This window comes from Cynocephalus volans, chromosome 12 (genome assembly GCF_027409185.1).
Source record: "Cynocephalus volans isolate mCynVol1 chromosome 12, mCynVol1.pri, whole genome shotgun sequence".
Classification (NCBI taxonomy): domain Eukaryota; kingdom Metazoa; phylum Chordata; class Mammalia; order Dermoptera; family Cynocephalidae; genus Cynocephalus; species Cynocephalus volans.
In genome coordinates this window covers 50,880,072-50,905,851 of record NC_084471.1, presented here as the reverse complement: position 1 = coordinate 50,905,851, position 25,780 = coordinate 50,880,072, and the positions used below count along the sequence as shown (strand labels likewise).

The following is a 25,780-nucleotide window of genomic DNA, read 5'->3' as shown; positions in this document are numbered from 1 at the left end:
GGAGTTCATGTGATTTTTGTGCACCAAATCATAATAATAGAAGTCAGTGAACTTACTCTTGTATTCAGGTTGCGTGATGTTCTCTACTTGTCTTCTTTGAGTGTGCGCATAAGATTTTAGGGTACGTATCATAGGTTTAAAGACCCCTAGGCTCCTTGAAGCTGTCTCCTAGGTTGGGATGAACAGAGGACTAGGAATTAATTTCTCCTGGATATTTAGTGCATGGAAATTAAGAGGTGGTATAGTTGAAATGACTTTTTCTTACTTATCAGCAGGATTTAGAGCCTTGTAGGATTGGAGGAAAAGTAAACTGCCATTTACTGAGTGTTTCCTATGTGCATATTATGTTATAGGCACATAGGTTAACTAACTATCTGGGTTTATCCATTATCACATTCGTGTATGAATTCTCAAAAGACCCAGGCCTCTAATTGGGAGAGGAAATAAACCCGTCTTTCTAGGATCTGTACTCTTGGCTTGAGAACAGTGGCATAGTCTCATGCTTCTAGTAGATCCCTTTGGCCTCCTGTTTTAAGAACACCTTTGTAAAGTCACTTGCTTTGTGGAGAACCAGAGCACAGGTGGGGTAGTTCAAAAGTGATACAGTGGTAATGTAAATAGATGAGTAACACATTTTGGTTGCTTTAGGAAACTTTAGGACCATTTAAGACATACTTAACAGTTAGTAGTTAGTATTGAGTGCTCTGGGGTTCTTGCTCTCAAGAAGCACATATTATAGTTGGGGAAAGTAAGACATTTATATGTAAAATACTAAATAGCCTGTGATGCTTATACACAGGTTAAAAGGTATCATGTGTCAAAAGGTATAGAAAGACTTTTAGGGTTTGGGGAGAAAAGCACAGTAAGCTTACAGTGGTATGGGAAAGGTTCAAAAAAGGAAGTAGGAATTAAATTTGACAGATACTTATTGAGTGCCTACCATATGTATTGTGCCGTGCTAGGTACTGCAGATGTGTACTAGAAGTGATCATTTTCTTTTATGCCATCTCTGTAGAATATACTTACTGCTATGGTGTCACTGCATTTATTTATCACATGTCTTCATTGCCTTTGTATCCTCAGTTATCTGTTTATGACAAGCACTCTGTAAATGTTTGTTGAATGCCTGATGATGTAGATACAATTCCTATGTATAATCTGGTAGGATAAGTATAAAAATGATTTTACTACAAAGTAGAGTAAGAAGTTTGCGGTTTGTAGATATTTCAGAGGAAGGAGTAATTAGAGAATGATCAGGAAAGGATTCACAGATGAGGACATATTTGGGATTGGCCTTGAAGAGACTGTGAGAGACATGGAATAGATTTGAGACGGTCTACTTTATCAAGGCAGTGGAAACCTATTAAGCTATTACAGTGGTTTCAGCCAGTGTTTCTTGGTTTCTTCATGTTTTGTGGGATACAGCCTAAGATCTTTGCTACTTTCTGAGTTTAAGAACAGAGCTATAGCATAAAGTTTTCCTCCATAAAACATCTATTTTCTGTTGTCACTTCATTAGACTGTTGCATTTTATCTTTAGTACCACCTGTTGTCTTTCTTTCCATAAGAATGTTTCACTTCAAAAAAAAAAAAAAAGCTAGTATTGAGTGTTTACTGTGGGCAAAATGGGACTTTAAATACTTCGTATGATTTAACTCATTAATCTTCACAACTACTCCATGAGAGATTAAGAAATTTTCCCAAGGTTATAGGTACCTGAAAAAGCTTATAAGCCAGGATTGCATTACTTTTTTATCCCCCCCACCCTTTATTTGTTTTTGTGTTTATTTATTTATTTATTTTTAGCTCCCACAAATTAAGTGAGAACATGTGATATTTCTCTTTCTGTGCCTGACTTGTCTCACTTAATATAATTTTCTCTAAGTCCATCTGTGTTGTTGAGAATGGTAGTATTTCGTTCTTTTTTATAGCCAAGTAATATTCCATTGTGTAGATGTACCATAGTTTCCTTATCCACTCATCAGATGATGGACATTTGGGCTGGTTCCAGCTCTTGGCTATCGTAAATAGAGCAGGATTACGTTACTTTATAAGAGTAACTATGCAGACATGAGTGGAGAACAGCAGTTTCTTTGAAACCTGTGTGCTACATATTGCTTACTAAATGCCATGATGCTAGAGGGCCATTTGCATGTAGTAGAAACTACCAGTGTTAAATCCACAGATGCCAAGAGTCTACTGAACTAAGATATTTGTGATAGGATTTGTTTATTCATATTTATTGAGTGCTTACTATGAATGAGGTATTATTCCAACATCTAAGTAAGAATATGGTAAATAACAAAGTTCCTTCTCTCATGGAGCTTACATTCTAATGGGGGAAGACAGAGTAAACATGTGCAGGCAGCTAAGTAAATAATATAATTCTGGCAAGTAAGTACTATATAAAAATTGTGAGGTTGATGGGATGATTAAAATTTTACATGGAGCAGGCAAAGAGGCTATCTCTGAGGAGGTTATATTTGAATGGAAACCTAAATAATGAGGAGGGGAAGTCCTTGGAAAGATCTCGGGGAGACCTTTTTCAGGTACAGGCAACAGCAAGCAGAAAAGTTCTAAGTCATGAGAATGTAAGAATGAACTTAATGTGTTAAAAGAAGAATGGGAGGGTCAGTATAATAAAGAAGAGAGCAGAAAATTAATAACGTAGCAGATGTCACATAATGGAAAATCTAGTAAAGATTTGGTAAAGAATTTGGATTTATTCTAAATTTAATGGGAAAGAGTTTAAGATGGTTTTATTTTTAAAAGATAACTTTGCTATGTAGAAAATGGACTGGATGGGAGAGGAATGAATGACAAGAAAGACACACGCAAGGACTACTCCATAGTACGGGCAAGAAAATAGGGAGACTTGGTGGTGGAGGTGTGGAGAAGTGGTCATGTTTGGGATATGTTGGAGATAGAACTAATATGATTTGATGATGTGAGATGTGAAAGGGAGGAATCAAGGATGATTTCTAAGGTTTGAGACCTGCATTACTTTGTGAATGGGTGCCACTAATCTATAATGGAAATTTAGGTTGAGGAAGAGTACAGAGTTTACTTGGGAGATGCACGCTGCTGTTCCACAGGTATAGATCTTGTGGAACTCCTGTAAAGATGCAGCCAGTTGTTGTCTATGACTCTTAACTGATTCTACCACAGTAGCAACTTCTCATAGTTGGAGTTGTTGAGGCCAAGTAGCTCTGTTTATGTTTCTTAAATCATATATCTTTAGCACCTAGAAGGCAAACCCATTCCTCCACCAGGCATATAACTTGTCCTCATTTTCATATATCTTGCCATTCTCTCAGACTGAGCTGTTGTAACATCTATACCCACCTGACTCCTCACCAAAACCAAATATCTGGCTAAATCTCTTATCATTTAACTCATATACTCTTTCCTTCAGGAAGCGTTTTCTGACCCCAGACTCTATTCCTGAGTCTGTGTTAGTGGTCCTTCATACACACACTCAAACACACTATATATACTGCATGTAAACACCTTGATCATAGCACTTACTAATTTATTTATTTTTAAATAGTTTTTTGTATCTTTGTAGAACAGGGGAAGGGAAGGTATTTTCGGTGGGGAGAAACATGGATAGTAAAGGTACAGGGACAGATTTGAGGAGGGAAATAGGGAAAAGAGGAAGGTGATTATAAATAAAATATGTAGTACATAAACAGAGTAAAATATTAATTGAGGTTAGGAAAAAACTGTGATTGGATATAGTACTGTGAAACACTGGTTCCTAATCCTAGTTGCACCCCTAGAAACACCTGGGGAGTTTTTAAAATCCCACTGCCTATCAGTTGCCCAAGCTCAGACTAACTCACAATTTTTGGAGATGAGAAGAAGAAATTAAAATTCCAAGGGTAATGCAAATGTTAGGAACTGCTGTAAAAAGTGGAAAGCAATATTGGTTGCAAAGGTCATTGAAATAGGAGTCAAGAAATTGGATCATTATTTTTATGCTTTATTATTTGTGATCTTGGGCAAGTCACTTAATGCCTGGTATGAGTTCTTCATCTGTAACTTAGTTGGATGATTCTAAATTCTCTTCTGTCTCTAAAATCTTTTGAATTTAAGGAAAGAAACTGCATAATGAAATAATTTTACAGGGGAGTTTGACCAGCTAAGTAAGTACAAGGGACAGGTTGGAGATAAGAAGACAATGAGATAAAACGCCATTTAGGACTGCTTTTTTATTGTGGGCATGACAGTGAGTTCCTAGAGGAGGTTGGTTGCTTTGGGAATGGAAGAGGGGACACTTTAAGCCTCCTTGCATCAACTTTCTTCTTCTCTCCTTAATAATGATTTTAGGGGACTTTATTTAAGTATGAGTATGCAAGGATTTAGTTACTGTGATTGAATTTATTTCATGCTGTTAATAATTTTGTGCAGTGAAAATAATTCATGGAGTAATTTTTTAGATTATATTCTTCAGAGTTTCCGAAAAATGATCAATAAAGAATTAATTTCATTGTTTGATTGTTTAGCACCCTGCCAAATAAGAGGTTAAAATCTATTTAGAATACCTTCTCTATGGTATTGTTATAAGAAGGAAATGAGATGAAGTGGCATAGTGCTTGATTCTTAGGTGCTCAAAACATTTTAATTCTACTGTCTTCCCAGTCATCCACAAGCTCTTCCATACATATTTAAATTTTACCTCTTTTAGTTTTGTTATACCAAAAAAAGTTCTTTGAGTTCTTTTCTTTTTTTTTTTAGCTTGCATGTGCAAATCTTGGCATAATATTTTGGAGATCATTTTCTGTGATCGTCTCTGTACTAGTAAAAGATTAAAATTTTCCCTTCCTTGACTCTACCATTGTAATCAGTTGACTCAAGTAATTTAAATTTAATGACTTAGCATATTTTGTTTTCTAAAAATAAATCTTTGTATGTCTCAGTGCTATTAATTCTTTGTCTTAAAGAAAGTTGATTCTTAAATTTAAAATAACTCTATTAAAGTATTCAAGGATTGATGGTCGAGTTTGAAATGATGCACTCCTTTTCTTTTGCCCTTTTCATACCTAGTTCAATAAAATGAAACTCAGACCTTTTGAATTTATCAGATGTTTCTTTCTCCACTTTTACCACTATATATTTTATATATACTTATACTATAGATATATAATAGTACATATTATATATGTATATACTGTCTTTCTGTACTTTTAGCACTATAAATTAAGTATGCCAATCCCTAAATAAATAGCCTTACCAATTCTTATTTCCTTTTACAAAAATTATTTGGCTAATGTTCAGGTAATCATCAGTCTCTGAAATATTTCTCAAGTTATAAAATTTTCATGATATAGCATAGAATAAGTTGAAGTGGACAAATCTCAGTGAGAGTTTTGTAGGGCTTATTGGTTCTTAAAAAGGGAGATAAAAGGGTATTAGATTTTTAGAAAGTGTCTGTTTATAGTGATGAATGTGTAGAGAGAGGGAAAAAGAAAGGAAAAATAGAACTAGAAAGAAAGCTGACACATATAAAGTTTGAAGAGAAGGAAACATTCAAAATGGGGAAAAATAGATGAGAGGTATTGCTATTCAGTAGGCACTCACAAGGGTGCTAATCAAGATGGCCCCCACAGTGCTGCTATTGAAGAACACTAGGAGTTAAGAGATCTGAATTCTAGTTTGTGTTCTTTATGTCACCTTGGAGAAGTCGGTTAACTTACCTGAGGCTCAGATTCCTTATCCGTACAATGCAAACATCGGACTAGATTATCTTTAAGATCCCTGTACATTTCTTGGTGGTCAGTAACTGTGGGAAACACATTCCTGTGGGAATATTGCAGCCGTAGCTGACTTTAGGGCAGCATGTTTGGGGAGTAGGATGTAAGCTCCCTGTGGATAGGAGCCTTTTCTGTCTTGTTCACTGCTATATCCCCAACAGCTAGCACAGTGCTTATCACATAGTAGGCACTCAATAAATGTTTATTTGATGAGTGATGTGAAAAGTGTCATTTCGGTGGCTCATTATGGTAGTGCCTAGAAGGCCTAGAGGAAAACTGATGTGCTTGAGGGAGGGAAAAGACTGATTTCTTCTGAAGGAATCTTAAATAGGCTGATTTTTAATCTCTTGTTCTTCCTTATTTTGCCCCAGATTCAGAGAAAGTGGCTGCAGCTAGTGGCATTCTCGTGGCACAAAACTTACATTGACTAGACATACATGCAGTGACTAAACCGACAACCAGCCTATGCCAGTTTCTTTCAGGCATCTTAAAAAAATGCAGAACCAAGCTTGGGTCTTCACACAACATTAGTGAAAAGAGTGTACACAGAGTGTATTAGCTGTATTGAATTGGATTCATTGGCTTCATTCAGTTGAGAAGCAAAGTTAAGCTACAAGTTGAGTTCTGAGGCTTCCAAATTCCAGATAACCTATCAGTGAAATATTTGTGATCCACTGCTATCCCTAGGTTACAAAATGATACACTGTTAAGCCAAAAGATAAATTTTGCAAAGATATTTGAAGGAAAATATTCATGGCATATATAGTACTCCATTTGTTTGGAGGTCATAGTTTCAAAAATCTTCAAGTCTGAAATTCTTGGACACAAAATTAGACCAATAAAGGGGAAAAAATCACCTTAAATCTCTACCACTAAACTTATTTACTTACTGATTAACTTTCACTCTATTTTATCACTTTTATTTAATCTCTAGTTCAGAGTAAATTTGGTTGACTGGTATGCCGTTCTTCAGCAGACTAGAAAAAGAAAGCACTAAAAAGTATGAGTCAGTAAGATGGAGAAAAGGAGTGATTCATAGACAGATATGATGACTACATAAGTGACAGCTGTACATCTTACTTTGAAGGATAAAAGGGAAAAAAACCAAACATATAGAACATTAGCTATCCATGATAATTGTTCTGGATCATTAAGAAAATAATTTGTATTTCATGTTACTGAATAAAAAGTCAGGAAATGTTATACATTCTGAGATAAGTTTATTCAAATTGGTTAATTTTTAATATTTTGTATCTGAATGGTAAACCCTACGTACTCTTAAAAAATGCAGCTATTAGAACATATCCAGCCCCGCATCTGGTCCCAGGAGTACTAGATAAATACAAGGTCATTATACTTTGAAATCTTCTAAATGTTTTAAATATTTGTCTCTTATAGCTACATTAGGCCAAGTTTTTTTTAACAGTTGCTGGCATTTTATATCAGGTTTGAAAAAAATTGTAATATTGAGAAATATGTATAAATAATAGAGACTTTCTAAAATGCATTTTTAAAGGATCATATAAAAATTAAAGCTACTTCAATAACGTGGGGCTAAATGTCTTTTTGTGTACATCAGTTGTGAATTAAAGTATAAAAACACAAGATTGCCAGATTTCTTAAAGGCATATTTATACCTACATATATGCCTTTAAAAAATTTGAAAGGAGTATCCATAATATTGTAGCATTTTATTACAATCATAGACATAGTTTACTGTAAAATGGAAATAAGAAAAAAGATAGAAATATAAAAGTGATATACATTCATAATATTAAATTTCAGACCAGAACGTTTTTTGTTAAAATCACAGTCCATTTGGAGTGAATGGAATATATACATTTAAAATTTGCATATTATGTTAGGTCATTTAAAAATGTTTTAAGTTGCCAGCTCCAGAAGATGGATAACAATTTCATTCCTGATGGCAATGAATTTCCTTCTTCTGAATTTTTTTATTAGGTGCACTAGGCCTTCCTATGAGGGGGATGAGCAACAATACCCCTCAGTTAAATCGCAGCTTATCACAAGGCACTCAGTTACCGAGCCACGTCACGCCAACAACAGGGGTACCAACAATGTCACTTCACACGCCTCCATCTCCAAGCAGGTATTTATTGATGGACCAGAATATTTCTTAAAATGTATCTTTGTAGAATAAGCAAGCTTTTAATTTTTTTTAAGGTAATTATTTGATTTTCTGGTTCAGTGCCTTTCAATGAGGAGAAAAATACCTATGCTCATTTTATTTCACTGCAAATTGATAAGTATAGTGCAAAATGTTTTTTTTTTCTGTAGCTAGTATACTGGTTGTCAGTTGGGTGGATATCAAGGGTTAATCACTTCCTGGGGAGCTTTTTCAAAAGCTGCCTCTCTTTCTCAAAGGAAGATGTACAATTTAAAATTACTCCCCAGATAATTCTGATCATTGCTCCCTCACCACACATCCATTGCTTTAGTAAGAGTAAAATAAAACAGATGACATAGATTATGCATATTAACATGAAGAGGACAGAATGACATGCATCTAGAATGAAATTATTCTAAATATATTTGTGAAATACATCTGTGTTTTATGTCATAGTCACACCAGTAGTTCTCATCTTAGATATCACCCTATATTATTAGTTCCACCATAATTTGCCCTTTTTTTGTTCATTTACTTTGGTTTTCTTTTCAAAGAGCTAGAATGACTAGACAAACTAATTATTAAAAATTATAAATGCAATTTGAAAATATATTTGAGATTCTAGGGTTAGACCAACTGATTATTTATAGAGAATTTTAATGAGTGATTATAGAGAGCTTATTTAGTATAATGGACTTCTTTTTCAGGGGTATTTTGCCTATGAATCCTAGGAATATGATGAACCACTCCCAGGTTGGTCAGGGCATTGGAATTCCTAGCAGGACAAATAGCATGAGCAGTTCAGGGTTAGGTAGCCCCAACAGAAGCTCGCCAAGCATAATATGTATGCCAAAGCAGCAGCCTTCTCGACAGCCTTTTACTGTGAACAGGTAAGATGTTTATTGATATACACTGTGTATACATTGTCTTTCTGGGTATCCTCAAGTTTGCCATTTCATATTCAACACTTTGTTCTTGAGTCTTGGCTTCTGTCTCATAAGTTGTTTCATCATATATTTATGACCATAGATTCTGTTACACATCACTACTTTAACCTCTCAAAACTAAAGATATGTTCTTTCGAAAATGAGTTTGATTTTAGAAAGATTCTAAAACTTTTTGTTGTTCTTATGTTGTTAGAAAAGGTATGTTCTTGGGTTGCACCAGGCAAATTTTTGTTGATATATCCTTCCTTTAATAAGTGAGGTTGGTCACCTATATGGTAAGCATTCCAGGCTTATGAATAGGACTGGAGACTTTTTTGACTATTAACTACCATGCTTTAGTTATACTTTGGTTAAATACCTTCCCAACTAAGATTCAGTTTGTCCTTTGGAGACTTACTGACCAAAGTGTCTTTTAAGACTACACTTTGAGTATTTGAAAACAATATCATTTGTAGGGATTCAAAACTAAAAGATGAACAGTCGTGCCTTTTCATTTCTTTTTGCACTGTCCATTGCGTATGCAAATAATAAGAGTTATCCATTTTATTAGGATTTTCAAGCTGGGTAATTTATATCAGAGTTATGTCTAAAATATAAGGCTTTCTTGCAAAAATAGTATTTAAGCTTGATTGCCTGTAATATGCATAGTTTAGTGGAGGATGGTAGGGGGAACAAAAGACCTTGATCAGTTATCATCATGGCCATTTAACTCGCTTTCTTCTATCTAGTACTTGTAACATCCGAATTAAAATAGGTTATTAACACTTCATCCCATAAGCAACAATTCTTACTTTTATTTGGATTTATGGATATTTCTTCTATAATTTCACTGCTCTTTTAATTTTTGAAGAAGTTCTTTATAAGGGGTTATCAAAATTTTCATCTCCTTTATAGCTTCCTAACTGGTAAAACACTTCTTGGGCTTTATCACATCTTTCTGCATTCCTGTAGGTAGTATTGTTCTTTGAATGTTTAAATTTTTGCCTTTCCATATTTATACACATTTTAATTGTTTTTTAAAAATACTTTTAAATTGTCAGTGTAAGGTGGATCTCTAAAGTCCTGCTTAAGTCTACTATTGATAAGTTGTATTTATGATAAAATGTTTTTATCTCTGAGCACCTATTCCATGTTTGAAGGTACCTATATCGTCTACAATTCTAACATGCTATTAAACAAAAATTTCCATTAACTTTCCTACTCGTCTCTAGAGTGTTATTGTTTCATCAGCTGCATATTTTATCAAAAAGTTATTTGGCCATAGTTAGCGCGCACACACACACACGCACGCACGCACGCACGCACGCACGCACACACACACACACGCACACACACACACACAAAAACCCTGTCATCTTCAGATAGGTTAACCTTGCTCATAACACTGGTACACTAATTGTTTTTTTAATCAGAAGATTATTTAATATTAAAGGTACATGGTTTTATTGTAGAATCTACATTAACCCCTATTGACATTCTTAAGTATTTGGCCTTGTTCAGCTTCATTTTTTGTGTTTTTCTTCACATGCTTAGGCTTATGCAAAAAACAGAGGCATTTGTAACTGTGTACAAAATACTAGTTATGCATTCATTAATTCAGAATTGGGGGCTATGGAGAGTTTTTTTTCTTTTTTTCTTTTATGTAGATGAAAGGTAAACTATATTTAGATAAGAATGATGTGTTATTTAGAACACTGAAGAAAAGCACCATTTAATTCAGGTCAACTAAACATTTATTGAGTGCCTATTATGTCTTCCTGAACGCAAAAGGGCAGAGGATACAAAGATGACTATGACATAGACTCTGTCCATGAGGAATTTATATTCTTTTTGGGAAAGACAGACACTATATGAGAGAAGATCAGTTACAAAAAGTAATAGTAGTAAGTTTCATCAATAGGGAATAAAAACAAATATTCAGGAAGAATTATCTTACACTAACCTGCATATTTTTGTAGTTAGGTACTTCTAGTATCCAGTAAGTTGGCTCTCCAAGTATGCAAAATGATACCCTTAATCTCTGTTTTCCTCAAGGTTCATATGTAAATTATTTGCTTTTTGTTTTTTAATAAATATGTAAGATGTTTTGGTTCTCAATTGTTCATGGAAGGACTTTAGAGAAGTTTTTCGAATGAAAATAAAGATTAAACTCAGACAAATAAAATTAGTATTGGTTTTGAAACGTTGTTTTATATGAGGAGACCAAAAGTATACACTTTTGTTTTTCTTCATCTGAAAGTTAGTGTTCTTACTGTATATCTAAAATTATTTTCTATGTACCCAGTATGTCTGGATTTGGAATGAACAGGAATCAGGCATTTGGAATGAATAACTCCTTATCAAGTAACATTTTTAATGGAACAGGTAAGCTTATTCTGGAGCTAGTAGCTTATAAAAAATATGGTAGATTTCTAAAATATAAAGCAATTCAACATACTGGTTTTGAAATATTATTGGATTTAAAAAATCATGTTAAATGGTAGAATTTAATTTAGTGAGAAATTGACAGGAATAGGATTTAATTCAGTGAACAGTTAAGAAATGTTAAATATATTTTTTCGCTTGGCATGGTAATATGATGAGTTGTGTTATATCACATCAGGATTATTTTCTTAACCCCTAGAGAACCTAAACATTAATTTAGTCTGTATTTATGACTCAGAAACTTTTTTTGCTTCAGAGCTTTTCCTATCTTCAGCCCTGTCACTGTGAGAACTATAGTCTAAGTTAGGTTGAACGTTATGACTTTATGGCTATAGAGACACAGATTGAAAAGAACCTTTAAAATTATATGGAACACTTACAATTTTTTCTTAGTAGTTTTAATAGTACTAATTTTGGCATTTAACCCTTATGAATTTTGGGCCCTGTTTTATGTATAAAATTCAAAATTTAGTTATACGGAAAGCCACTTCTAATTTTGACAGTAAAAAAATTCCTGTAGTCTGTTGGTTTATTTCTTTTATCAGCTGCTTCAGACAGAAGAGAACAGGAAGCTTTGTTGCTATTTTGCTTCAGGTTTCATCCTCTCCACGCTTGCCTCCAGACTCTTTCCTGAGAAAGGAAATAAAGGATGTTGTTATGATCATAGGAACAAAAATGAGAACAGGATTATTGGGAAAGAAATGTATGGAAAGAAAGTGGAAAGTGAAAGAATGGTCAGTGAAATGGAGGATATGTAGAAGCACAAGAGAAGATTTAATAAGGAAATATTTGTGGCTATGGGCTTTTAATTTTTAAATGTTAATGTATGCTCAGCAGCATAGATTGATCAAACAAGATTAAAAATTGACTTTTGTATGTGGTAGTTTTGTGTTCAAGATGTTAAAATAATATGAAATACTATATTTCATTGTTTCTAAAATGCACATTTATTAATACTTTAATATCTCAGAAATCAGGCTGCATATCACAGTTTAACTGGAATTTTTTCCTAAATAGGACATAAGGTGATACTGTACCTGACAATGCCATCTTAGATTCTAAATTACGGTTTTATACAATGCTATAAAATCCTAGAATTATTTTAAGTACATATTAAATTTAATAGTTAAATTATTTTAACTAAGCATATTTTAAGCAAAGTTTTAAGTTAATTTGTAATTCAATAATTTGAAGATAATTATTTTATTAATGGAAACAGTATATAAATTTTTAATTTATATTTTGTTCATGTGGTATTTTTTTAACTCAAAATCTATAAACTGCTTTAAAACAATAGATATGAATGATCTTTTACCCTTGCAATTTTAAGGAATGTTAATGGAGGCTATTTTTCTGTCAACAAAGTAATCTTGAGATAATAGTTGCTCTTTGAGATTCTTTTAATTATGAAATTGGAGAAAAATAAAAAAAAGTAATTGGAAAACAGGGCAAAATAAATTGAAAATGGTTTTAAAACACTAGCTGAAACAAAGATTAAAGTAAAGTTATACACAGGTTAGGAAGGTCGAACATTAAGTTCTTTAAAAATCAAGAATACCATACAATGTTATAACAATGCTAAAAAGAAATCAAGAGATGATTAAAGTAGGCAAGATAGAGAAGTTGGGTTAAATTTTAATTTTTAAAAGAAACAAGCTGATTTTTTAAAATTTAAAACGAACAAAAATAAATTTAATTTATTATATATTTATTGAGCGCCTACTGTGTAATAGGTTTTATAAAGTTCTGGGCTTTGTGTTATATTCCCATATTTCCTATTACCTATTCTTCAGACATAGCAACTTTACTACTACCCCTCTTCTACCCCTACCTGCAAAACATGCATACATACATACATACATACACACACACATATGAAACCAACAGGTTAGAGGGCAGAAGTCCTCAGGGCTTCTGCTTGTATTGCCTGTGCCTCAGGTATCTTTATGGCTATTTGCAGGAGGAACTGTCATTGCCACAACTGTGTGTATAACTAAAGCTCCAAGCATTCCAGATATAACTTCCACCTGGATAAATGAAATGAGCAGTTGTATCACAACAGTTTCCCTCTCATTAACAAGCTACAATTTTATGTTACCATCTTCCACTGGGGAAATAATGTATGATCTTACTCCTTATTCTCTATCTTAAGTCTATAGGATTTGTGGTTTTTATTATGCTAGTTGCATAATTGCTTTACTGAATGGCTCATGAAATTCTGTGACATGAAATCTACATGCACCTTTTACAGTGCTGTACATTATTTAGGAAGAAGGCACTGTCATTTCAAATTATATTATATATACTATATTGGTTTTTATAATCTCCTTAAAAATGCTTGTAGAATCAATAACTAGTGTTTTTTCTTATTATTTAGATGGAAGTGAAAATGTGACAGGATTGGACCTTTCAGATTTTCCAGCATTAGCAGACCGAAACAGAAGGGAAGGAAGTGGTAACCCAACTCCGTTAATAAACCCCTTGGCTGGAAGAGCTCCTTATGGTAATTAATTAAGGTTTTTTAATGATAGCCAGTGGAAACTTTCCATTGTACGTGCACAAACACATATGTATGTATGTACATACGCATGTCTGTGCACATGTGTACACATATGTAGTTTTGTCAGAATTGATATATGAAAAGTGATTTTTCTTCCCAGAATACCATGGTAACAGAGTTCAATGGGAAGATGTACGGAAACCCAAAAGGAGGTCTTCATTGGTATTCAGAAGTTATTTTCTTTTGGGTTCTCTGCTTTAGTTCACCTTAAGTGATTTATTTTGTGGTCTGCCCTTTCTGTCCTTAATTGATCACACATTTTTTCAAAAGAATACATTCCTAGTGTTTAATAATGACTGACTGTACATTGAAGATGTCTCTCTAAGCCAGGGTTTTTCAACTTTCACACTATTGACATTTGGGCCAGATAATTCTTTGGGCGTGGGGGCTATCCTTGATTATGCAGAATGTTTAGTAACATTCCTGGCCTCAGCCTACTTAATGTCACTGCCACCCTCTACCTCCTGGCCACTCCCCATATTGTGACAAACACAGATGTTTCCAGACATTGGTAGATGTCCCCTGGGAGAAAAAATTGCCCCCTGTTGAGAACCAGTGTTCATGGATCATGTACAGTTTATGTAGACTCTTGGTCACCATTAATATCCTTCATCACCCTTTTTCACTGTCTCTAATAGGTAAGAGATTTGGCTAATAAAGGCTAAACGAAAACAAAGGGGTGAAAATGTAAGCAATAATAATATAACAATTTAGACATGAAAATTCTGTGACGCCAGGATAGCCGTACTCTTTTTATTGCATGATTATTTCCTTTTGAGGAAATCTTATAGATAACCAATAGCAAAACAGTAGACTTAGAGGGATCAACTTATCACTTATTTTAAAATAGAATTAATATTTTTTTCCATTTTTCAACCAAGAAGGATTTTTATGGCTTTCAGAATATAAATACAAATATGTGAAGAAGGGAAACATTTATTGTTCATATACTAAAGTTTCCAAATTAGTTTTCTAAAAATAACAAAAAATGATCTGCTCTGGAAGTTGAGTACCTGGCTACTTGATTCTCAGTTCAGACTCTAATGTTTTTAACCTTTCCTCATAGGTCCATTTTTTCATCCCTTTAATCATTCCTGTTGCTCTCCTTGGACCATCTCTAGTTTCTCCATATCGTTCTTGAGTTGTGGAGCCCCAAACTGGATATTGTTCTCCAATAAGGGCCCGACTAATGCCAAGTATAGTGGGAAGATTATTTCCCAGTTGTTGCATGTTTTACATCTATAACATGGAGTCCAAGAAAATCTGAAATAATATGGAGTTGTTTTATAATTGATTGCAATTTGCTCATTCTGTAAGTCACTTTCAAGTAGAATACTGACATGTTCTTTTAAAGTTTATTTTGTTCATTTGTATTTGACAGTTAACTGGTGCTTACAATATCTAGTCATATATTTAAATAAAGCAACCTTTTATATCAAAATTTTTAATAATTATTACCAATGTCAAATAATTTTTAAGCTCCAGCGTATGACATTAGATTAGAATTACAGGATTGGGATTACCACTTATTTCCCTTGTATTATTTATTTTGTATGTTGTGTTAATTAGTAAATTAAAGTTTAGTTCTTCATTGTTATCCTGGATACTAATTTTCGAAGTATGCTTTCATAGCATTTAAAAATTAACTTTTGGTATAGTATCATAAGGAAAGTTAAATTTTTATAATCTGTAGCAAAATATCATAAATATCAATTGCAGTTCTCTGGGTTATTTTTATTGAATAGTTGGAATGGTAACAAAACCAGCAAATGAGCAATCCCAGGACTTCTCAATACACAATGAAGATTTTCCAGCATTACCTGGTTCCAGCTATAAAGATCCAACATCAAGTAATGATGATAGTAAATCTGTAAGTAACTGAGAATTGTGTGAGTGATGTAGTTTTTTTTTTTTTTTCAGATTTCTCTTATATTAACAATTACTTACTAAAAACTATTACAAAACTATTTATCTTGAATATTTGTAATAATCTAACTTCTGAAGAATGTGGAAAAGCTTTATAACTTAGAAGATAGCCTATTTTTTTCCTATTTCATATAGGTTTGCAAATTTCTGTTGAACTTCTCAGAGTTAATTTAGACTTTTATTGTAGTCCCTGTCAGCTGGATCCCATGAAGTTTGATAATATAGCCTTCTAAGGAGCTGTGTTTTTCTTGAGTAAGTTTTCTCCTTGAAGAATCTTTATACACATTTTTATACCTGTGTTGATTCAGCCAACTCAGCTTCCTCTTTCTGATTTAACAAATGTGTTTATTTCTTCCACATTTCACTGATAATAGGTTTTTTGTATATGGAATTTTGTACATTATTAAGATAATTGATAAAGAAGATTGGGTAAAAATGAAAATAAGTATGAGTTTTAAAAGTTCATATGTTTTAACTTGGAGTTTGCTTTGGTGGTATTTTATGTAGTGTACTATGTTCAATTTCTCTTTTAAATAAAAGCATTGAGGAGTGTAAGTTCAAAATGAGAACTCTGTATGCTATGGACAAGGTGTGTTGCGTTAGGGATTTTGTTTTTCCTCCTTACTTAAGAAAAAATGAACATTTACAAGCTATTTTTATAATAAATATAAAGTTCTTCTAAAAAGTTCCACTATTTATTTCCACCAAAATTTTCCTACTTGGTGTTAGAGACTTTACAGCTACCTCATTTTAACCCTCACCACAATTTAGAAAGCAGAAATTATTATTATTTTCATCAATGGGGAAATTAAAGTAATTTAAGGAAAGCCCAAGTAATGAATCTATATTGAATAGAGGTTGGTCTGATTCTAAAACTAACAATTTTTTTTTCCCACCGCACCACTTGCACACCATTTTGATTTAACACAGAGGGATTGCAGGTAGATGACAATTGTAATTATTATTATTAGAGAATTATTTGGTTTGAAAAAGTATGAGAGACAGAGAGGGGGGATTTGTTTTTTTCTGTGACTGAAGATCTGAGATAAATCAGGGTTTTCCCCTCTAGATTTCTTGTTCTTTAAATACTTAAATGTGGATGATAGAGGATTTATTTGTATACCATGGGACAGTTATGGAAACAAAATATTCATGTAGAACTTGAAAATCAGGTAATAATTTACTGCCAATTTGAATATAATAAAAAATGAAGAGCAAGGTATTAATAGGTGAACTTGAATTTGTACACTTAAATTTTAATGTCATATTTCATTTTTTTTATGCTAGAATTTGAATACATCTGGCAAGACATCTTCAAATACAGATGGACCCAAATTCCCTGGAGATAAAAGTTCAACAACACAAAATAATAACCAGCAGAAAAAAGGGATCCAGGTGTTACCTGATGGTGGGACTCTACAAATATGTCAAAGATATTGTAGAATGCCGTTTTTTACTTTTCCTCAATAACAAAGGTGACTGTGTTTTTCTTACCCAGGTCGAGTTACTAACATTCCTCAAGGGATGGTGACGGACCAATTTGGGATGATTGGCCTGTTGACATTTATCAGGGCAGCAGAGACAGACCCAGGAATGGTGCATCTGGCATTAGGAAGTGACTTAACAACATTAGGCCTCAATCTGAACTCTCCAGAGTAAGTTTTTTTCTTGTTTTCCACATTTATATATAATATTGCCCTACAAACTTTCTAGCTTTTAATCTTATGTCCTCAGATTATATTATCTGGTGTCACTCATTGTTCCTGTTATTTGCTGACTAATTATTTGGGTCATTCCCTTTCACATTATCTCCTAGATCACTGTCATTTTGCAATATTATTCCTCTTATAGTTTGGCAGTTTCAGTATACAAGTATATGATCTTTACAAAATCCTGAAATCTTGAATTTCTTTCCTCCAAAAATCTTTCTTCCACCATACCTCATTCACTCCGTTAGACATCCTTTTGACTTTGTCATTACTAGTAACTGCATTGTCTCCATGATTTTAAGTTCATGCGTCCATGTTTTCTGACCACCACTTCCTATTTTCCATATCTCTCCCTCTAGTACTATGACTCCTGTAATCATTTGACTTCATTGGGACCTTATATCCATTGATTTTTTTTTTTCTTAATACTTTTTTGCTATTCCTTAGTATCCCTGTCTCTTATCCCCTGCAATGAATTCACTTCCTTCTTACACATTAAGTTTTAATTCTAATTATAATTAGTTATAATTGTAGCTAATTATAATTAGTTATAATTGCTTATTTACATATATCCTTGACTACTTTGCCTTTCTCTCAGTTTGTCATACTGTCATAGCAAAAACTACAACCCTGGTTATATGAGAATACTTCAAAAATTCGTGGGAAAAATAGAATTAAAAAATAACACAAATCTTTCAGTGAACTTTTTGAAATATCCTTGAATCTCTGCTTGTTTCATTTCTGACCTGTGATGCTGAGCCATCTTTACAGAAAAACACATCTTTACAGCTTGGGTTTTCTTCATATTCATGGTCAGAAACCTCAGAATTGGGCACTTAGTTCTGCCAGGCGTAATCATACCTGGCATTGCCTACTCCATTCACTCTTTTATTGTCCTATGCAACTGTTTTATACTTCTGCAAACCTCTACTACCTTCTCTCCCTTATCCTTACTCTCAGCTGATGACCTTACTTTTTATTTCTACTGTACTAAGAAGGGAAGAAGCATTCAGTAGAGAACATTAATGATTAGCAGTTGTGCCACCAAATTTAACTGCGTACACCTCACTCTTGTCTTTAACCTATTATCGTAGTTGATCCACGCTTTCTACTTAAAACCTCTCTTGAAAATTCAAGGACATGACTATAACACTTTTTCACGCTTTGTTGTATTATTTCTGTAAGCATACAAATAAACAGTTACTTACCTTAAAAATATCTTCTCTTGATCCAGCCTCCTCTGAGTTACTGTCCCATTTCTTTGAAGCAAAACTCCTTTAAAATATCATCTGTTTCTCCAGTTTGTCTTCTCCCATCCTCTGTTAAACCTATTTCGCTCAGGATTTTGCCCCCATCACCCCCCTAAAACTGCTCTCATTGATGTCATCAAATGACCTCCATGCTATTAAAAACTGAGTTGTCACTTCTAGGAACTCTTGCTCCTCGGTACACATTCTTCGCTTGAATTTGAGAACACCATTCTTACCTAATCTCACTGGTTGATCCTTGGTTTCCTTTGCTGGTACCTCCTTCTCTTCTTCTTGACCACTTTTGTGTTAGTCCTCTTCTCTGCATTTACTCCTTTGATGATCTTTTTCATTCTAATTGTTTTAAATACCATATATTTTGAAGAATCTCAAACTTATTTCCATTTCAAATTTCTCTCTTGAACTTGAGATTTCTAGATCCAATTGCCAATTAAACATCTGTTGAATAATCTTACCCAAACCTATTCTATCTCCAGTCTTCCCAGCCTCAGGGTGGTAATTCTATACTTGTAGAAGTTGACATTATCCTTAACTCCTCTTTTTTTTAATACCCCATATCCAGTCTTTTTCCAGAATATATATAGAATCTGGACATGTCTCACTACTTTTAACTGCTACCACCCTGATTTGAATCATCATTCTCTCTTCCCTGGGTACCCTATTATTTAATCATCAGGAGTCCCTAATTCTCTCTTTGCTCCCTCCCATACAATCTCTTCTTCATATAACACCCAGAACAGTCTTTTTTGAACAAGTTACTCCTCTGCTCAATACCTAATAAGAGTTTTTGGTTATGATTAAAACCCCCAAATCTTTATAGACCTACGAGGTCATGCATAATCACTGTCTCTCCCCTAAACTCACCTCAGCAGTTTTTCTTTGTTTACTGTGTTCTAGCTTCACTAGCCTTTTTGCAGACATGACAGTCATGTCCTTGCCTTAGTTGCTCTAGCAGTTCCTCTGACTAGAACAGTCTTCTCTCAGATAATTAATATGATCATCTCCCCTTACATCCTTCAAATCTTCGTTCAAATCTGACCTTCTCAGTGAGACCTAACCTGACCACTCTATTTAATTATGTAGTCTACCCTTCCAGTCCCTCCCCTGAGATGGACTATTTATTTGTTTATTTATTTGTTATGCTGATTGTTGTTGTCTGCCTCCCTCCAACACACTGTCCTCAACCACAAAGTAAGATTCATTTTGTTGGTGGCATTTGCTTTGTTCACTAATGTATCCTAAGCATCTAGAACAGTGCCAGGCATATAATAAGCACTCAGTAAATATTTGGTGAATTTGAACTTTTGCTTCCATTAATTACTGGTTTTCTTTCTGGCCCTGTAAATGGGAAAGTAATTTAACTTAAGGGCATGGTATTGATGAATATAAAGCATTTTGAGTTGAAGTGAATTAAAAATAGAAAATTTTAAATCGCATGTTTATATATCGTGGTATACTGTGTTGCAAGATACTTAGGGAAGTAATCCTGTTGTATTTTTAACATGTATATATATGTTTTATATATGATATATGCGTGTGTGTGTATCTCAGTTCATATATATATATTAAAATTGAATATATATATTCAATTATTATTATTATTAATTTTATATATATATATTAAAACATATATATATGTTTTAATTCCCAAAAAGGGAATTAGGAGTAAAGATGCTCATTTTACATTTGAAGTCTTTGTTTTTACTGATTTTCCTAAAATAAAGTTAGAAATCTTTTTTTCTATTTTGGATTTCAAAGTGGTTTTTTCCCCCTTATTTAGAAATCTCTACCCCAAATTTGCATCACCCTGGGCATCTTCACCTTGTCGACCTCAAGACATAGGTAGGAGAATCTATTTGTGTTCAAAACCTTTTAAAAAAATATTTATGACTGAGAATCAGTTAATAAGGTTTTTTTCATTTTATTATCCAGACTTCCATGTTCCATCTGAGTACTTAACGAACATTCACATTAGGGATAAGGTGAGTGTAGTTTATTATTCTACTCAGTCAGCATGAATTTATCTATTTTCCAGGTGCTGCTTTTCAGTTCAGACAACACAATACTTTTGAAATAATTAGCAGTGGTCTTGGGTATAATATCCTATATCCATTAAATTATATACAACAGTTTTATTTCTATTTTTGTTTACAGTCTTAATGTTTTGATGATGTTCTAGGTTATATTTTGAAAACAAAACAATTTTAGGACTGTTAAAATATTTCTTATAGTTAGTAATAGGGTATAACCATAACCTTAGTTGATGGGAATAATCTTAGAAAATTTGATAAATTTCCTTCTGATATTCTCATTTGTTGCCCTTACCAAGAAGAAAGATTTTCCTTTACGAGTATTGTAGATACAGTGTTTTTAATGGAACAGTATAAATATACATATTTAATAACTACTTATGACCTTTGCCTTTTTTGTGTATTTTTTCTTTTCCATTTTTTTAACCTAAAATTCTGTTTATAAAGTAATTATTAACAAAAGATTAGAGCTTAAACATCTCTTTTAATCTAAGAAAGAAAATACTAAATATTTTTTGCTTTAACAGGAACTAAGAGAGTTCATTTCTGTTAGGAGAAAAAAAATGGATAATGCTATCTAAATTTTAGCTTTGTGAAAGGATATAATTTAGTGAAAAAGTATATTTATGTTATGCATACAAGGGTACTTCAAAAAGTGCATGGAAAAATAGAATTAAAAGGTAATACAAATCTTTCCATGCACTTTTTGAAGTACCTCCGTATGTGTGTAAATATAGTTTTTATATAAACATATAAATATTTTTAATTTTTTTTTATATATATGTATGTTACTGATAGCATTCTGAGTCTGTGTCATATAGTTCTGTGGCCAAATGGATATTGATGTGGTGAGCAGGCAAGTAAAGGGATATATTTCTCAATATGTCTCTTAATACAAGAAGTATGAGATAGAGAGATCTTGTATTTTCTGTTTGTGGATTGTGTGATTTGCTGCCACTATAGAGCTCTTTTGCTCTAATTACCTAGTTTTCCAGAACCTTTTCTTATGCTAGTCTGAGAAATACTAATTTAGGAGACTTTATCACATTGGGGGTGGCTGACTGAATAATGGATAACATGAATGGAGAGAAAAATTAACAGGGAATGTATAGTAGCCAAATAGACGTTTAGATATAAGATTGGGCAAAGAGATATATAAATGGTTTTGTTTGGGGGAACTTTTAAGGTTTATTTTACTTGACTATTGAATTCAGCTACATTTATGTTTCTACCTTATGGAGGGAAATGTATAGTGGTCATCTTTCAGTCATCCGTTTAAACAAAATAAAGAGCCATCTATTTATGATTTTTATACTCAGCATCTGTGATTTGCTGAAAACATACAACCAACTGATTTTTGACTCACTGTTGGATATAGATTCAGTTAACATTTCTTATAAGCCTTCTGTGTATCTGGCACTCTGCATGGGGCTTTCATATACCTTCACTCATTTTATTGACTTTCTTAGTAACCCTCATAGGTGTCATTGTCCACATTTTACAACTAAAGCTCATAGGTATTAAATATATTGAACACGGTCATATTAATAAATAATAGAACAACTACTCGAATATAAGTCCTAGGTCTCTGAATACAGTGTTCTACTATTGTTGCCACATTGAATATTAATAAATCCTTGGAGCGAGACCATAAACATTTGGTTTTGTTGGCAGTTTTTACTTAGCTTTTTTCCAATTAGTATAGCAAATGTTGTTGTACCAGAAATTCCCTTTAGAATTATAACTACCTATCTGTAGAATTATGTAATATAGTTGTTTGCTGCAAACTGAAGAGTTTCTCTTTATCTTTACATTTTTACTTTAGCGGTATCAATTATATATTAGGACTTTCAAATTTGTTTAACATCTCAGAATATATGTATTTTTTTTCCTAGCTGGCTGCAATAAAACTTGGCCGATATGGAGAAGACCTTCTCTTCTATCTCTATTACATGAATGGAGGAGACGTATTACAACTTTTAGCTGCAGTAGAGCTGTATGTTCAAAATATTTTAATCACTTTTGTATTATAGTGGATCTTGACTATTCTGAAAACTTTTTTTTAAATGATTAATGCTACAGTTTTTTAAAGTAGAAATATTTCTGCATCAAGAAATTTATTAATACTTTAATAAAATAAATTTAAGTTAGATTAAAACCATATATTACCATGTCATTATAATCACTGTATATGTAAAAAGAATTTCAAACTTAAGTAACACTAGAGTTGTAAAATACAGAATTGACTTGACTTGTACATTTGGTGAATCTAATTTTTGTAAAAATATATGAATTGTAAGATGTGATTCATGACTGTGGTTCTTCTTACTCCTTGTGGAACCATATATTAAGCATATATTAAGTATTATATAGACAAGGTACTGTATTTGTTGTGTATTTTGAGGTTCTGATCAAATTAAGCCCACATTGATTATTAGCAACCTGTTGGCCAATTTAAGTAGAAGGTAGTATAAAGAAGTTGGCCCATTGAATACTTCCTGATATTTCTGTTTTTATCTGGTGCTCTAAGAATCAAAGTTTTGTGTCATTTCTTACATGTCCAGTTGGTAACATGTTTTGTTACCAATAGACTATTCTATTTATCATTCTTACTATAGAGTGAGTTATTAGCAAAAATTTATGACCTTGTGATTGAGAGATCTTTATTCAGATTTAATTTAATTATTAAGTATTCCTAATAACATTTTTATAAATGGCCTTGGATCAGATACTTTAATTGTAAAATTCACTGTTGATAATGAATTGTTTCATTTTTTATTTCTCAACTCAGAGGATTTGCTTTTCCCATTTTTCCTCTCATTTTTGTGAGATAGGGATTATTACCTATTCCTTCTATTCATATGTAAATAAATTTATTCAGTCAGTCATCTATCCGTCACTGGCAGTTTTGTTTCTTATTTATGTCTAAAACCTATTTCATTGTCTTGGTAGAAAAGCATTTTTATACATGGAGGTTTATTTTTGTGTGACATTTACCTCTTTTGGATGTTATTTCCCCAGTTAACAGGTGTTGTAAATCCTTATTAGTTCTCGTGTGAATTCTTATGGATATCCTCTTAGCTTTTCAGAATTTAGGATTAATAAGATTGGAATAAAAAATAAAGTAATACATTTATTAAAATTTTTCAAAATGGATATTTTATTTTCAACATAATTATAAAATTATGTGAGTTTAAATAGTTAATTCAAATAGACTTTTTATTTAGTTGCTTACTTAATAATACAGATAGTTGGGAGTGAAATTTTTGGAACACATTGTATCTTTATTTGGTCTGCCTAAGTTTTTATAACGTTGCTCATAGAACTTTACAAATTTCGTTTTGTATAAAAAGCTTATTTCATTAAATAAAGGTATGTGTATTAATTAAAGAGTGTGCTTTCTGGAAAGATTAAGGAATTGTTTTTCTTTATTCATTTCAATAGGTTTATATTTAATAATAAAAGACTAAGACTTAACAAGCATCCATATTTATGTATTTTGTGTGTAATTTTTTTCTGAGAAAAGTTTTACAAAGCATAGAAAATGTTAGATGTGAGCCATAGGAAAAAAATAATAATTATTTTTTTTCTTTTAAAAATTGAAGTTTTAACCGTGATTGGAGATACCACAAAGAAGAACGAGTATGGATTACCAGGGCACCAGGCATGGAGCCAACAATGAAAACCAATACATACGAGAGGGGAACATATTACTTCTTTGACTGTCTTAACTGGAGGAAAGTAGCTAAGGTATATTTTTTTCCATGTGCAAATGTATAAATCTAGACTTTAAAAAGATGTGTCCTTCCTCTTTTAATCTGTTTATATGTACCAATATATTCATTCCAATAACGTGCTAGAAATTTGCCTACTCTTTTGCATATAATTCCTTGGCTTGATTTTAACTCTCAGGAGAATGTCCAGAAACAGTTCATTTCACTAATAATTTAGGAAAATTATTAAACTTGGTAAGAGATTTTGTAATTCTGTACAAGCCTTGGTAACATTTGAAGTATTTTTGTGCCTAATAAGTTGTAAAATAAAGATATCCTCTTGCATTCCAGTCATGTATTTTTATATTATTGTTACTTTGAACAAGCATGAGATTTTTCCTAAAAGCAGTATATAAACAGGTTTTTACATTTGCACTCATTGCATGAAAGATGCCTGAATTTTTACTTGCAAATCATTTAAAGAAAGAAAATTGCAAGCTTTAACCATGTATTCTATTCCTATGACTACCATGCTTCAATACTGGGGAGAGAAGGGCTATGTAAAAAGGTTGATTTGTTCGTTTGTTTATTTTGGTTTTGCAACTTTTCCTCACCAAAATGCCTTTCTAACCATCCTATATGTAAAATTTCCATTGGTGTCAAGGCATATTTCACATTTGTATTTAGTGCCTTTTGTGTACTTAGTCTACCTAGTAGAGAATACAGTCCACATTATCTGATTTTACAACTCTAGGATTTCTCTGAATGCATTTTCCATCAAAGTTTCTTAGGATTGTAAACTGAAGAGTTAGTTTTGTTTGTTTTAAATAAATTTAAACAGAAGAAAAATATTTCTGACACTTCTTTGGACAGCTTTTTAGTTTGGTTTGGGTTTTCTTAATTGTTTTTTTGAATCAACTTTACTAATAGGAAACAAAAATCCAACAAAAATCACCAGAAAAAGATACACAAGAGGTTAAATTTTTTTATTATTATTTTTAGATTTCTCAATGATAAATGTCATTACTTTTCATTCCAAGTCTATATACTGTATATTATATTTGAGTTATTTTAACATTTTTGATTAATATGATTATCTTGATTTCAGAAAGTGTATTCCTGACTTAACCTTTTAGTTTAATAGGAACAATTACATTAATTAAAAGTAGTACATGAAACATTGTTTATGTTACCTATTCCTTAAAATACTAAGTATACTGGAAAGCCATAGTCTTTGTATCATGGATTTGAATTTAACTCCTAATTCTGCTGTTTATGCCTTGACCTTGTGCAAGTTTCTTTTCCATACCTTTTTCCTT

At 32.6% G+C, this 25,780-nt stretch overlaps 1 protein-coding gene across 2 annotated transcripts in view; it reads left to right on the top strand.

Annotated features, from left to right (window-relative positions):
* CNOT2 (CCR4-NOT transcription complex subunit 2) overlaps nucleotides 1–25,780 on the top strand; it is a 108,601-nt gene that overhangs the window by 76,620 nt on the left and 6,201 nt on the right. For both annotated transcript variants that reach the window (XM_063075080.1, XM_063075081.1), the window contains 11 exons: nucleotides 7,719–7,866; nucleotides 8,592–8,774; nucleotides 11,116–11,195; nucleotides 13,633–13,758; nucleotides 15,561–15,685; nucleotides 17,029–17,149; nucleotides 17,240–17,396; nucleotides 20,499–20,560; nucleotides 20,651–20,700; nucleotides 22,644–22,744; nucleotides 24,354–24,498. In XM_063075080.1, coding sequence (XP_062931150.1) covers nucleotides 7,719–7,866; nucleotides 8,592–8,774; nucleotides 11,116–11,195; nucleotides 13,633–13,758; nucleotides 15,561–15,685; nucleotides 17,029–17,149; nucleotides 17,240–17,396; nucleotides 20,499–20,560; nucleotides 20,651–20,700; nucleotides 22,644–22,744; nucleotides 24,354–24,498 — 1,298 coding nt within the window. The remainder of the gene's footprint in view (nucleotides 1–7,718; nucleotides 7,867–8,591; nucleotides 8,775–11,115; nucleotides 11,196–13,632; nucleotides 13,759–15,560; nucleotides 15,686–17,028; nucleotides 17,150–17,239; nucleotides 17,397–20,498; nucleotides 20,561–20,650; nucleotides 20,701–22,643; nucleotides 22,745–24,353; nucleotides 24,499–25,780) is intronic.